The sequence below is a fragment of the Bidens hawaiensis genome, unplaced genomic scaffold (assembly GCF_021521415.1).
Source record: "Bidens hawaiensis isolate Kalapana, Puna unplaced genomic scaffold, B.hawaiensis_p1.1 tig00026862_1, whole genome shotgun sequence".
NCBI lineage: Eukaryota > Viridiplantae > Streptophyta > Magnoliopsida > Asterales > Asteraceae > Bidens > Bidens hawaiensis.
This window is the reverse complement of record NW_027494332.1, coordinates 2,449-17,765: the sequence shown is the minus strand read 5'-3', so window position 1 is coordinate 17,765 and position 15,317 is coordinate 2,449. Positions and strand designations below refer to the sequence as shown.

General features: G+C 33.8%; 1 protein-coding gene and 1 pseudogene across 1 annotated transcript; both read left to right on the top strand.

Annotated features, from left to right (window-relative positions):
• Positions 1-1,039: 1,039 nt before the first annotated feature.
• On the top strand, positions 1,040-4,767 carry LOC143574216 (uncharacterized). Its single transcript, XM_077058889.1, has 8 exons — positions 1,040-1,167; positions 1,634-1,680; positions 1,762-1,919; positions 1,997-2,170; positions 2,266-3,133; positions 3,205-3,755; positions 4,228-4,435; positions 4,517-4,767. Exons 1-8 carry the CDS (start codon positions 1,040-1,042, stop codon positions 4,765-4,767), a joined length of 2,385 nt encoding a protein of 794 aa, XP_076915004.1.
• A 7,171-nt stretch (positions 4,768-11,938) lies between these two features.
• Positions 11,939-14,733, top strand: LOC143574228 (protein NUCLEAR FUSION DEFECTIVE 6, mitochondrial-like; annotated as a pseudogene).
• The last annotated feature ends 584 nt before the right edge of the window (positions 14,734-15,317 follow it).

Below are 15,317 nucleotides of genomic sequence, written 5' to 3'. Positions count from 1 at the left end.
AGCATCCATCATTTCCATCAAAATTTGATATCAGTGAGTGTTGCAGCAGTCGATTTTACACCATGCATTTGTAAACTTTAATTTGCTCTGTTTGTTGTTGATCGAGCCCTGATTTCGATTGTAATCGTATCACTGACAAACAACGAGAATTGGGTATTGATTCCAACTTGATTTTAATTTCTTCTTAATTTTATATATGTGTTGTTAATTTTTTAGGCTAAATTGTGATAATATTTGAAAATGTGTAGAATGTAAGTTAGGGTTTCTGATTGTGATATCGACATTCGGCCGGGAGTTAGTTTCGTTTAACTAAATGAGCGAAGACGAACTCGTGAACGTTCAATAATGTGTTCGTTTGTTTATGTTTGTTCGTTAAAGGTGTTTAATGGCTTTTGTAATCCGATCATATAGATTTACGCGAAATTATTAATTGTAAAGGAAAAGTTTATACGAATCTTATGTGATTAGTTTACATGTAAAGTTAATGTATGATATGAATACGAGAATGTTAAGAAACAGACCGCAATATTGACACTGACCATTCCTGGTTAGCCAAATCTAATAAAACATTGTTTATGTTCATTTGTGCTCGTGAACTATTCACAAGCAAGTTAATTTCCTTGATGAACAACACGGTCTATTCGTGAACTGTTCACTTGTCTGTTAAAAGTTTAATGGATGAACATGAATAAGGGTTTGTTCAGTTTGGTTCATTTACGACCCTAGTTATTTGTGGAAGTTGAAGATGACTTGATGGTGAATTACAAAAATACCGCTGTTTTTTTCAACTTTTGTGTGTATGTGTTAATTTAGTGCTTATGCGTAGAAAGAAACCTAGGATAGTTTGTGAGGTGTAATGCAATCCCTGATTAACACGGGCAGTATTAATTATATTATGATCATAAAACATTGTTGATATTCAGCCGAGTTTGAAGATGATCATGCTTGTTTTACTTATGCAGATTTGATTCTTAAAAATACTAAGATGGAAAAGAGTGGATAATGACCCACGCCTCAAGAACACGAGGATACTGATATCATGAATTTGGAGAAAGAAAGTTTGAAAATGAAGAAACGAAATGCACATTCTTATAAAATGTTGTTTAAAAACGCGAATGCCAAGAGTAAAACACCTGCTGCTGAATCTTGTTCGCATAAAAAACAGAGGTAATTTAGTTAAATGACATATTTCTTCATACGTTAATCTTTCATGATTCAAGATTTATTAAGTTGCTTGTTTGTAGATTATGTTCTGAACAAGGATGTGAAGATCAGCCTGCTACTAAAGACAAGATCCAATCTGGTGTGTATTCTGTTTCTTTAGATTTACAATAAAATAGTTTATTTTTTTGGATTCGTGATTAATGGTCATTTGGTACATTTCCACCTAATATATTTGTATATTTACTGAGAATCATTAATTACACACGCAACAGGCAACAATGAGTTAGCTGATGAGATCTCGACCGGAATACATAATCATGGTCGGGATGGTTATGAGCCTGACAAGCCGCTTATACCTAAGAAAAGACGAAAACTGAGGTGATTTATTTAATGACATATTTCTTCATGATATTAAATCTGCATGCATTAGTCTTTATTATTTATGATTTATAAAGCTGTTTGTTTGTAGATTATGCTCTGGAGATCAGTCTGCTATAAATGACAAGATCGAATCTGGTGTGTAATCTGTTCTTGCATATATCTACATTAAAGTAACTAATGTAATTTACTGATAGCCGTTAATTACATACCCGACAGGTAGCAGCGAGTGCAAGTTCAGTGAGTACTGGGTCCCGGCTCATCTTTCGTCTATGCAGATCGAACAATATTGTGCAATTCTCACTTCAAATTCAGACACACTCTCTTCATTACCAAGAAAATCTTCACTCAATGATATTATCACACAGATCCAAAAGGTTTAAACTTTCTGTGTTTCTGGTTTTCCATAATCTGTTTGGTAGATACATATTAATTTGATTATTTATTTTTGCAGTGTTGTGATCACCCGTATCTTGCGGACCCTACTTTGCGTAATTCTGCCAAAGAAGCTTCTTTGACTGATGATCCGTTGGCTGCTGATATCAATGTCAGTGGCAAACTGCGTGTTTTTGACAAGCTCCTGTTAGAGATTAAACAATGCGGTTTGAAAGCACTTGTTCTGTTTCAGGTTACTAAATTCATCAACTTGCTTTTTTGTTATATATACACTCTACAGTCTACATCACTTTATTTATTTAAAGCATTGTTTTTGTTGATTGACAGTCGGCGGTTAGTTCTGAAAAGATATCAACCGGACATATTTTGGATGACCTTGTTCATCAAAGATTTGGGGAGAATTCATATGCATATATACCCAGGAACAACAAAAAATCATTAGAAGCGTTCAACAATGCAGACAGTGAACGGTTCGTTTGTTTATGCGATTATCGTGCTTGTCATTCCAGCATTAGACTTTCGCGTGTGGATGTGGTGATAATATTCAACAGTGACCGTAACCCGTCAAATGACATAAATGCCCTTAAGAAGATCACCATTGATTCACCTTGTGAGCGGATAAACGTTTTCCGGTTGTATTCGGCATTCACGGTTGAAGAGAAAGCGTTGATTCTTTCTAAGGAAGGTACAGTTGTTGACAGTTATATTAGCTCGAGTGTTTGCCACCAGCTGTTAGCATGGGGCGCACCCTACTTATTCCGTAAGGTCCAAAATAGCACTGACTCCGGACCTCAGTCGTTTTTAGACGATTTGCTTCACGAGCTGTCATCCCTGTTGAGGAACACAAGTGTCAAACCGGGCCCCACAGACCACTCTATCATATCAAATGCACAGATGCAAAATGGAGCTTACTCTGAGTGTATCAAGTTATTTGGTGAAACGGAATCTCACACAAAGGAAAGTGCTGCTGTTGTTGAATACTTGGTTGCTAACTCGCCTTCTGATTTTTGGAGTAATTTGGTCAGAGAAAGTCAAACTGGACCGGAAAAGTTTCTTAAAAAGTTATCTCGGAGAGTTCGAAAGCCAAACCGAAACTGTGTTGAAGGTGAAAATGCTGCAACTACTCCCCCTTTTGTAAGATCAAAGCAGAGGAGTAAAAGAAAGTACGTCAAGAATATCGGAATAAAATGGGCAGGTATGACAGTTATATTATTAACTAACCTTAATGCCATATGTTTTTGATCATATTATTGTTATTTCATCAAGCATGTGAGAATGCAACGCCTGCAAGTATTTCTGATTCAATTGCTTTGAACCCTGGAACAAATGGAGGTCAACAAAGTCAACCCAAACAACCGCCATCACATACTCTTGAAAAAGAAGTTGGAACAAATGGGGGTCAGCAAAGTCAACCCGAACAACCGCCACCTCATACTCTTGAAAAAGTTGGAACAAATGGAGGTCAGAAAAGTCAACCTGAACAACCGCCACCGCATACTCTTGAAAAAGTTGGAACAACTGGAGGTCAGCAAAGTCAACCTGAACAACCGCCACCGCATACTCTTGAAAAAGTTGGAACAACTGGAGGTCAGCAAAGTCAACCTGAACAACCGCCACCGCATACTCTTGAAAAAGTTGGAACAACTGGAGGTCAGCAAAGTCAACCTGAACAACCGCCGCTGCATACTCTTGAAAAAGTTGGAACAAATGGAGGTCTGCAAAGTCAACCTGACCAACCGCCACCTCATACTCTTGAAAAAGAAGTTGAACGAATTTGTAAGGAGCGAGAGCGAATCACGAAATCACATCAAGAAAAGGTTTTTGTTTTCTTTTAGTTATATTATTATCAACTAGCTTTTGAACCCGTGTAATACACAAGTATTTTCAAATAATAAAATCAAGTCCGTTATTTAAAATAATATTATTTCTCGTTAAAAAAAACAAAGAAAAGAAAATTGAGATATTTTACTCTTTGACGTGAGATGCATATTTGCATGGAAACCAAATCAATTATTAATTTTCAAATATTATTTCTAGTTTTCCTTTTTTAAATATATAAAGTTGGTTCTTTTCTCCTCAATCAACGGATTATGATAACTAATAATAAATAAAATTTTAGAATGAAATATCCGGTTAGTTTTAATGGGTCATAACAACTATACCCATGACCCATGGTTACCATGGATTAGGAGAATGAAGATTATAAATCAGAATGAGTATGGTTATGACACGTCATCTCTAGTATTTTTGTTTTATAAGATTGATGGATTATAAGATGTTTATATACAGGAATCGAAGCTTCTTGCTGAATGCGAAAAGGAGATTTCAGAGGTCCAAAAGAGGTACGACGGATTGATTCATGACTCGAAGACGCGTTCAAAAAATGAAGATATCCTTCTTGAAAACTATCAGCAGCTTGTTAATGCCAATAAACTCCTTGCAGAGATTTTGGCACAAAATTTGCAGGCCATTCCTACTTTGAAGAGAGCACAGAAAGGCATCTAACTTAAATTTCAAGATAACTTAATTTGCTTTCAAGAACATCATGTGATTATTGTTTTGTTTCTATTGTTTACAGAAACTAGCGCTTTAAATGTTCTTACAATCCCTGCAACTGCGCCAATTCAGCCTAGGAACCCATGTTTGACCAGCGGTCCCACCACCTTAGCCAGGCCAGAACGAGAACGGTTTCCTGCCCCTCATCTAAGGTCAAACCCGTCATTGTTTCCATCACTCCATAACCGAATCAACTCTGGTGAACCGTCGTCTCTTGAGCCGTTGCCTACTCTGTCAACTACGCAAACAGTTGACAAACAGTGCCCTGCGTAGAAGCAGAATCAAACAGTGACCGATCGTGTCATTTGACAGATATAATAATGGCAATGGCCCTAGTTATTGTGTGTGTCTAATGCTAGTGTCCAAATCTAGTAGTTGGAACTATTCAGGTATGCATCAACTTCTGTGGATTATATACAGTTACAGGGATTTTAAATGAAACTGCTTTATATTTTGGTGTGAATGTGTAATTTTAATATAATATTAAGACTTAACTAAAATATGAAGCCCTTAATATATGAATCATGAGATGATACTAGACAGGTTTGATGCCTGGTCCCCGTCCACCAGACCGATCGTGACATCGTTACATACGAGTAATTAGTAATTGAAGGGTACTTTCAGTATTTCTTTAAAACTTTATTACTTTGCTTTCTTGAGTTGTTCTCACTGTTAGAGAGTATATATCTAGCGTTCCTTTTTCTTTAAACAGACGGTATTTCATTAAAAAAAAAGGATTAGCAACTAGATATGCCACCTACCACCAAGTTACATCAATTTTTATATTGTAAAATTAAAGTTACACAAGAATACCAAACAAAGTCATTAATCTTCATCCAGTTCTCAATCTAGAGTTTAAACCGAAAATGACATATTTTATTTGTGTCAAAAACATTAACCCTAAACCACCAGCATTTATAATCACCCGAATACAACTCATTTAATCCATTTTTAAGCATGTTTAAGCGGTTGACAATAATATGTCTATAATATATATAATACTAGGTTATAAACCCGTGTATTACACGGGTCTGTGTACAAAAAAGCTAAACTTAACCTCATGAATTATGTTTAACATGGATTCACAAAAGCAAATAATCAAATAAAGGATCAAATAATACGCAACTAAAAGTTAGGATATATAAATAAAAACCGGTTGATAATGTGGACCAAGAAATTATCGTAGTTCAATTCACCCCTTGTTAATTTTCTCTATAGCATCGCTCATTTGCTTGCTGTAAAAAAAATTATCGACTTCAATAAAAGAAACACAACACAATGAAATAATTATTGTAACAATCTAGATAAATACATCTAGTCTCTTAACATTCCAAGTGTAAGATCATAGATTCGTCATTAGGCGTTTTTCAATATCTTCAAAATGCATTTCATATGTACTTAATCCTACGTTCAACATTCCATCTTGATGGATTCTACTTACGTGAGATCTTGTGACTACACATAGAATTCAGTGTATTATTCCACTTAAAATACAACATTCAAAGTAAATGAGAACTAAGATACGGTCCGGGTTTTCAAAACTAATAGCATTCATCTAAATTGTAGTTTTAATGCAAAAAACCTCCTTCCGTCCTACACTATTTAATTAAAAAAACAAACTATTATTAAAATGACTAAAACTTTGTAACAAAATTTGACAAGTTTTTGGACAAAACTGATTTGTGTTAACTGAAACCATTTGTAGTGGTTAACCGAACCCCACCCATTTTTCCATCTCAAGTATCTAGAAATAATTCATGATTTACAACTTACTTGGCAAAGATTAGGGCCGAGCATAGAACTAAGCCAATTCACCTTTGAGGTTGAATTATTAACCGGCCGATTATTTGAGTACGACTTGACTAAAACCGAGCCAGCTCAGGTTAGCTTGATTCAACACAATTTAACCAACAACCAAAGAGCCATATTTGAAAATTAACTTAGGTAAAGGACTCAATAAGGAACTGACTGTAGCCAAAGGGCCAAAATGCAAGTTATTACTTGTTAGTTTTTTACTTGGCCTTTTATAAAGGAGGTACAATCTCAAGTTTAGTGTTCTCACGGTCTCACCATTGTGGGACGGCTATATAAATTTATATTTCCAAGTTCGGCTTAGGTTTTTAATTATTTTTACCAATTTTTCTCTGTTAAACTTTAAAGTTTTTGTTTCTAAGTCATTCCTTGTTCTTCCAAAAATCAAGATTGAATTTGATAGCTTGACTGCACAAGAATGAATATTTTGTACTCTGAGAATGATGCAATATTTTTTATTTATATTGCTAAATTCTAAAAGCATAAAAAAAATAAATTAAATAAAAAAAAAAAGAAAGCCATCCAAATTTATACAATTTGGTTTGTCTGTACTATGCAGCTTATTGTACACAAAATAAACTTTATTTTCTCTTATTTCCTAATTTTCTTATATAACCATTATTGTTGTAACTATATTATTACAATGAAGATAGCAAGCAAGGTTCGAGCTTCAAGCAAAGAGCTATTTGAACAACCCTAATAATATGGAGAGAAAACTAAACCTTCAATCCTCTAAATTCAAATCAACCTTTAAGAAATCTTCAAAATACCCCTAGACACAAATAATCTGGCTTCAACCCTTTTAGATTTTAGAATTGATCTTCATAAACTGCACTTCCTGCAGATTTCTAATTAGACCCATTGTGCTCCAATTTTAACCCGTAATCCATTTTTAACATGAAACCAAGACTTAAAACCGTAATCGAAATCTTTAACCCAAAACCAACTCAAACGGGAATTGATCAATCTAACCCATTTTCAACCACTAACCAGCCAGCCTTGTTCAATTTCATTATCCTCAAATTATCGTTCACTTAATTTGAAAGCATTCTGCATTACTTTTGACCCGTTTGAAAGAAGATTTCTACCGCCACGTGCAGATTTTAATGAATCTGTAATTGTGACCAAAATATTCTTGTTAGGCAAATGACCTATAAATCAAAATGTGATTTTATACCACTTTACCCATTTCACCCATTAGAGATAAAAACATATAGCAAATTGCTTGCTGATATGGTTAAATGAAAAGGAATACATCCTTGGATAACATGAAGCGTTTAATGATCTAGCTGCAATAATGTTCAGTTTGTAAGATTTATTTATACACGAAGAAATTTATCAGCAATGTTGGAAATTTTGAAATTTGATTTGTAGAAAGCAAACCTTGTTATTAAAATCTCTGATAATCTATTGTGCATTAGCTGATTATTTGAAGATCTCTCATATTGATAATCTGTTAATGAACCAATTGAATAAGTTTTCGGAATGCACCTAACCTTTTAGGTTGTTTGAAGCTCGCAAGTGAGTTGTTATCATATTCAACAACTGGCACGAGTTATCATATGATTTCTTAACCAATGTATCCACGTATACCTATAGGAGAAAAAATCATACTTAAAAAATATATACAAATTAATAAAATACTTTGAATAAAAAATATTTACATTTTAAAATTATGACACTTTTTTATACCTAAAAATTCAAGTAAAATATAATTTAAGAAAAACATTATGGCAAACTTCTATTGTATTTTTTTATATTTAATCATATAGATAAAGGTCAAACAAAGTTTATAGTATTGCAATTGTATGAAGTTTAATTTAATGCAACTTTGACCAATCAAATTTGTTTGCAGAAAACATATAATCATATTTAAATAAAATATAGTCAGTTACAAAACCTTCTTAAAAATAGACACGTGTTTAGGGTCATTCTTCAATGTCTCTTAAGACATTCTTAGAAGCTCTTATGGCCTTCACAAGTAATATAACATTAAAATATTGTTTAAGGAATGCATTATGATATGTGATATTGCTAATAAACTTAACTTAGGTTTAACAGGTAATGTGTGGATTACATTAAAAATCCTAACTTTGTTATAAATTACATTAAACATTATTCAATCTGATTTGTTCATATACAATATGATAATGTGAATCATAGCTCTGATCTACTACAAAGAAAATGAATGCTTACCTTAATTAGAGTGACATAACTTTGGGTTCATATAGTATAACAAAATCACTGCTGCAATAGTATTTTGGAGCTGGATATAGTAGGATTCTCTATTGTCTCAGAATCTGTAAATAGCAACATTAATCAATCGAATTAAACCAAGTCATTCGTATCACTCATTGTTATTCAAATTTAGATTTGAATAAAGTTTTCAATGTATGTGACAGTAATCTAAAAGATAGAACTGCAAATCTATGATTGTAACTCTAAATAAGATGAAATGGCTTATCTGTAACTTATGTCGCTCGATAATTGAAGTGGCATATCCATCATGAAAATCGCTGCGACTGATCGAATTAATCTGCTTGGAAAAATTAGGGTTTATCAATGATATCCGTCAATAATCGTTGAAACGAAACCATCAGCTATCAATTATTAGGCTTTCAGAAAATTGGGATTAAGAACATCGTAGAGGAAAATAATTGAAGAAGATTTGTGATTAAGAACCTCGTATGTATGCGGTTGCCAAAGAATCAGGGATTAAAACCTACGTTTTGGTTCTGGTTATGCTACATGTCATATTATATAATATGAAAGTTAGAATTTAAGGGCAGGCTGCTTGTGAATAAGACTCGTCTATATTTAGATAACACATACAAAGCATGTTGAAGATGAACAAAATGGACTTTCAAACGTAAAATCCCACATGAATTTTTAATTCTTTGAAAATATTTATAAGTTTTCACCCTTATATTAGACTTTTCTTAAATTAAATAATACTTGTAAATTTGGTCCCCTATCTTTTACTATATATTATTTTTTATTTTAATTTTAAACCAACTTACCCCCACGATTTTTAAACGACCATAAATTTTTCATACGTTAATATTTTTTTTTTTTAAAGTTACACCATAAAAACGAGAATTTTATTCTCTTTAATTTAAGTATGATATTGTTGTAGTTTTTTTCAGTTAAAAAAAATAGCATGTTACGTATGGTTGTTCACAGCTCGGTTTTAACTATTTGTATGTTAAACATGTGAGACAAACCGTTAGTAACGATGTTGACGAAAAGTGAAGCCAAATTGAAATTCAAAAGTTAAAGAAAAAACTAACTGTGAAACCTAACCGATGGCCGGTTTAAACGATTTTAAAGTTTTAAACCGAACCATGAACATACAAAATTTTTACGTGATTACCAAAGTCTGTATTCAAACACCCGCCGCATCGCGCGGGCTCCCGTCTATTAAGTTGTAAATGTATTAATTAGATTTAATTTTTATTCATGCAAAAAGCATCAATCCTAAACCACAAACACTTGTAATCATGTAACCTGAATACAACCCTATTTAATCCACTTTTTAAGCATGTTTAACCAGCTAACAATAATATTTAAGTTGTAAATGTGTTAATCAGGTTTAATTGCTTACAAAAAAAGGGTTCAACTAATCAGTGGCGGATCTAGAACCAAATGTTAGGGGTAACGCTCAAAAAAAAAAAATTTAACCGTATTTCATACAATTTAAACTAAACAAAAATAGAAAAACGATGATAAATAAATTTAAACACATGGGCTACATATTTCTCCCCTTCGGTTTTTGAAAACTTGAAATCGAGCCATCACATCCTCTTCTTTTAATTTATCAAGCATTTCTCTTTCGACCGCACAAATTAAAACATTGCTCAAATACTCATCACCCATTCGTTGCGCAAATCCGTCTTGATAAGCTTCATTTTAGAAAAACATCTTTCAATGGTTGCGGCTGCAACTGGTAAAACCAACACTAGTTTCAATATACAATAAACTAAAGGAAGAGTGGCGTGTTTTCCGGTTTCCACCACTACACGAGCAAGGTCACACATTCCACCCAATTTTGAAAATTTATCATCTTCCTTTAAAGTGTGACAAAAGGTCGTAAGATCATATGAAATACACCCTCTTTCTTCGTTACTAAAGTCATTCGGATACATGTCAGAAGATGCCACTATTTTCGATGTGTCAAACTTAGAAAATGAATCAAAAGGATTTAAACCGGACATATTTTCTATCAAACCAGTTAAGACCTCACTAAATCTATTTCCAAGTTATTGAATTTGCATATCCAAACGTTATTAAAACTTCAACCTCAAAATGATGTCGATTAGTAATGATATTCTTTCGGTTTCGTTGATTACCATAACACTCCATCATATTTAACATTTCTTAATCTTGTTTTTTTTCACAAAAAAATGTCACTCTAGCCAACATCTTGTCGAACCCGCGTTGTCTTAAACTATTCAATGCTCAACTTAGACGCTTCTAACAAGTCTTAATTTTTTTGAAGATGTTTCATAGAGCATTTGTGAGGCCTAAAATATCGACTAACAAGTGTACATAAAACACAAAATCAAGACTCTTAAAATACTTAAGAATACTTTTCGCATTAGTTCGTTGTTTCACACTCTCTCCATCTTCTTTAATAAAAGCAAGTACCTCAACAACTTCCGGGAATAATTTTAACAAACTTACGATTGTTCTATATTGACAATTTATATAAACAATTATAATTTTAGTTAAAAGTTTAAGAATACCTAAATTGAGAAACTATAGGTCAAACCATGAAAGAGGGTTCGAACCGGTGAACCACCTCTTCTCGGCTGCAGCGTGGAGCGGTGGAGGTCACCTGGTCAGGTGATCGGAGGAGGAGATGGGCAGACCGACAGAGGGCAGCCTGCCGCAACGTAGTGGTGTCTGGTCACGGCAGTGGCAGTTTTTGATTAATTGAGGACCGACAATTTTGTTTAGTGTAACATATATTATTTTAAAGGTTAATGAGTTTTATTGGTTTGGGCTTTACCCATTTGTTTGGGCTTTAGTTGGGTTGAATTTTTAAATTGGTTGGGCTTAAAACGCATAGGGGTAACGTTATTTTTTTCAGGGATAATGAAACACAAAACCGACCTAAAAGTTTTTGTTTTTACTCTACCAACAAGAAGTTGAGGGGTAGCGGAGGCTACGCCTCCTAATACACTACATCCGCCACTGCAACTAATTATAAATGGATCTTGGATTGTGTTGATGTTATAGTTACAATGTTATGTGTGTCACTGTAAACAAGTTGACCCGAGCTTGGCTTGTTTATAAAGCTTGAGCTTGGCTCGTGAGTTTTTTTCAAACTCAGGGTCGGCTTGTTTATATTTATTAATTAATAATATATATTATTTTAATTACTTTTTGTATAATTTGAGAAAAATCTTATACGAGTCTACGCTCGGTCCATTGTGTAGTATGTAATTATTAAAAGAATAAAAGGTAGAACTTAAATAAACAGAAGGCTCGTTAACAACTAAACTTACGCAAATTGAACTTTATTCTATGCTTGAAAAAGCTTTATCAATCCAAATTCAAGCATCTCGCGAGCCGCTCCTGCTCGTTTCCAGTTCCCACTTTATAGGTCAAAAAGTCAATTACATACGCACCAAAATGGCGACTGCAGCTGCCGCGGCTCGATCCGTTTTCCGATCAACATCCGTTCGTAACGCGGCAGCGCGTGTGGCTTTTCACAATCCAAAGCCGGTCGATCTCCGTTTCCTATTCCTTGTCGAAATTCTTTATCTAATCGAATATTCTGGTAACAGTCTCACATATATATATTTATTAATATATCCCGTACCGAAATTACCAATGCCGAAAAAATAGTATACATTTTTTCAATCGGTACCAAATACCGAGAATAAAAGAGTGGCTTGAAATCGGCTTGTTTTGACTTACGAGAGTCGAGCTCAGCTTGTTTTGAGCTCTTTTTTCTAAAGCCCGAGTTCTGCTCATGAGTCTTTTTTTTAAGCTAGGGCTTGTCTCATTTATATGTTTTTAATTATTTTATATGTTTTGAGAAAACTTTAAACGAGCCAAAGCTCGGCTCGAACTCAGCTATGAGGTGTGAAATCATTACATAGAAGTCGTAAAACTTAAAAGTACACAAGGCTCAAGCCCGGGCTTGTTAATTAAACGAGCTCGTTTGCACCCCTAGGAAATGCTGAATTTGAGAAAAGTGTGTACCGAATACCATAATGTATGTTCCATATGAATTGATTTCGTACTTGATCCAAGTTTACGTTCTTGTATTTATGTATTTGATGTTGGGAATTTTGATTTGTTGATGTGTTCATTGCAGTTGTCCGGTGGAAATGAGTGCTTGTTTGGAATCACTGCAACCTTTTCACACTGCTACTGCATCTGCCTTGATGACCTCCATGCTTACGGTTTCTAAAAACGGTTATGGTTGGCTTCCTGAAGGTATAAATAGTTCAATCCCATTTTTGTAGATATTGTGATGATGATTGTGTATTAATATTTTTTAGAATTTGATATTTGTGTTGTTTACTGTGTCAATGAGGGAGGTTCATTGGGGAACCACAAAAAAGTGGAGAACCGGGGACCATGAGTTTTACATGTAAAAACCTCAAAACAAGAAATCATGTTAAGATGTAAAAAATTCATTTTTGCATAGTTTTTACATATAAACACATGTGGAAGACGTCTTAATTTAAAAAAAAAACTCATTTTTGTAATTCCTTTTTATTATTGAAATGGCTTCTACATGTGTTTATCTGCAAAAGCTTCGAAAATAATTATGTAAACGTGAGTTTTTTACGTGTAAAAATGAAATTTTTATGAACTTTTTACACATAAAACACATGGTTCTCTGGTTTTTCACATTTTTTTTGTTCCAATAATAATATTTCTTGGATTGATCGGTGCTATATTGAATATGGATTCCTTTGTATGCATTTTGTGCCAGTAGGCATGTATATAGAACTTTGATATGTGATGGATTAATAGTTGTTGAAGGCGCAAGGGGCACTGATGGACCTAAATGTTCCCTATTCATATGTGTGCTTGATGACATATGACCGGCTTGGGCTTGTGCCTGGATGAGGTCCAGCCCATTAGGCACAATCCAGCACACATCCATCTTATATTAGGAGGCCTCCCTTATCTTTCTATGTTTTAGGATTACAAGTTACAACATTCTGATAGATCTTCAATTTAAATGTTTTGATTTGCACAAATCTTTTTACTAATAATTATTGTGATCATGTATACTAACGAAGCGTCATTGGTCTCTTCTTGATATTCTTTTCCTCGTGAGTTTTGAGTAAGTATTACAGGACGATAATGTGTATAGTTTAGACAATGGAAATGTCTGGCTTTATTAAACCATAGGAAATAGAGTTGTGCACAAATGAGCCTAGTCTCGAGACCAGGCCTAAGCCCTGTCTGAAAAAACCTAGAATGGGCTCTGCCTCTTGAAGCCTGGTTTATTTTCTGAGTTCAATTTGAGTCAAGCCCAAAAGCCTGATCCAGCCCACGTCTGGTTCTAGGTCCAAAACCCGAGATAGCCGCTTCTTACCCAGTAACTACTAGGATTGGAAAGTTTTGAAATAAATCCTGCTACTTGTCCTGAACAACCCCTTATTTTTTTTTTAAGTTTTTACGTAAAAGCTATATTTGAGTTTTTTGCTAAAAGGTAATTTTATGATTTGCGTTTTAACTTCAAGTTTATTTTTTACATTTGATGTTATAGTTTTAAACCATTTTTAATTTTTATGTTTGAAATTAAATTGATTTCACATCAATGCATCATTTTAAGACAACGATAAAATGGTGGAAAAAGGCTTGGGCACAGGATCACAAAGCTGATACCAGCCTGGCCTGATTGGATTTTTCATTTTGGACCGTGCTTTGTACAATTTTTATATTCGATTTTGTTTTGATTTCCCTATCTATTAGGATATCCATGCCATATTTTACACCATTGTAAAATATTTGTTCTCGCGAATAGACTTTCATTTTTTTTCTTTTTCTTTTTATTTTCTTTCTGTTGTGTCTTCCTTTGTTAAAGTGGCACATGCTTCGTATTTGTAGGCGTTGACAAGACTAGATGAAGCTCAAGAAGCAAAGATGGATATTGTGAAGCTTTTTATGAATAGGGAACATTTAGGTCCACCAGTAATCAATAATGAAATATTAACTTTTGAAACATCGCCTCACAGTTATAGACGTGTTCACTTTTATGTCGATAAAAGCTTACATTCTGTTCATGATCGGATTATTCAAGATTTTGAACTTATTACACTTCACTTAAATATTATGGATGATGAACTGATGATCAATTTATGAATTATATCCTTGTTTAATCAGCTTGCAACGATGATGTGTGATGAGTTTTGAAGCAATATTTCTTCTAGGAATCTTGGTGTTTGTTCCATAGGGACCCGTTTCTTTGTTCATGTTATTAAAGAGCCCTGTGATCTCAGTTTATTTGAACCTATAGATTTTGTTTCTTTATTTTTTTTAAGATAAAAGATCATGGTATCCTATTATTTGTCCTTGTGAAACACGTTATGAACAGCAGATTAAACAGCTTGTTGAATTTATTCATTTTATTTTGCGGGTCAAATATTGTATGTATTCGGTTTTATTGTGTGGTTCGATTTAAAGGGTGTTTAAGTATTGGTGAATGGTTATTAGACATGAAAAACCGACACTAATTTGTTGTATGTTGATCAGCTTGCAACAATGGTGCATGATATCAGTCGGGTCAATGGAACTCAAGAAACGATGTCAGATGAACTCAGATAAAGTTGGTTTTTTGGTTCAGGAAGATATGTACTAATTTAAAGCCATGACTGATGAAATTGGTGTAATTTCATCTGTAAGAAATACAATTGACCATTTTTGACAGTTTTAGCTTTTGTTTAATGGCTTCAGGATCTCTTTAAATCTTTTTGACCATTGATTCAACTTTTAATAATAAAAATCATACCCAGCATGCCCTAAAATTCCTCCTTTCG

What these genes read in the sequence shown, in the direction of transcription:
- LOC143574216 (XM_077058889.1), top strand. Translation starts at nt 1,040, where the DNA reads ATGAATTTGGAGAAAGAAAGTTTGAAAATGAAGAAACGAAATGCACAT. An exon ending in AAGCACTTGTTCTGTTTCAG is followed by an intron (nt 2,171 to 2,265) that starts GTTACTAAATTC and finishes GTTGATTGACAG; the next exon opens with TCGGCGGTTAGTTCTGAAAA. An exon ending in TATCGGAATAAAATGGGCAG is followed by an intron (nt 3,134 to 3,204) that starts GTATGACAGTTA and finishes TATTTCATCAAG; the next exon opens with CATGTGAGAATGCAACGCCT.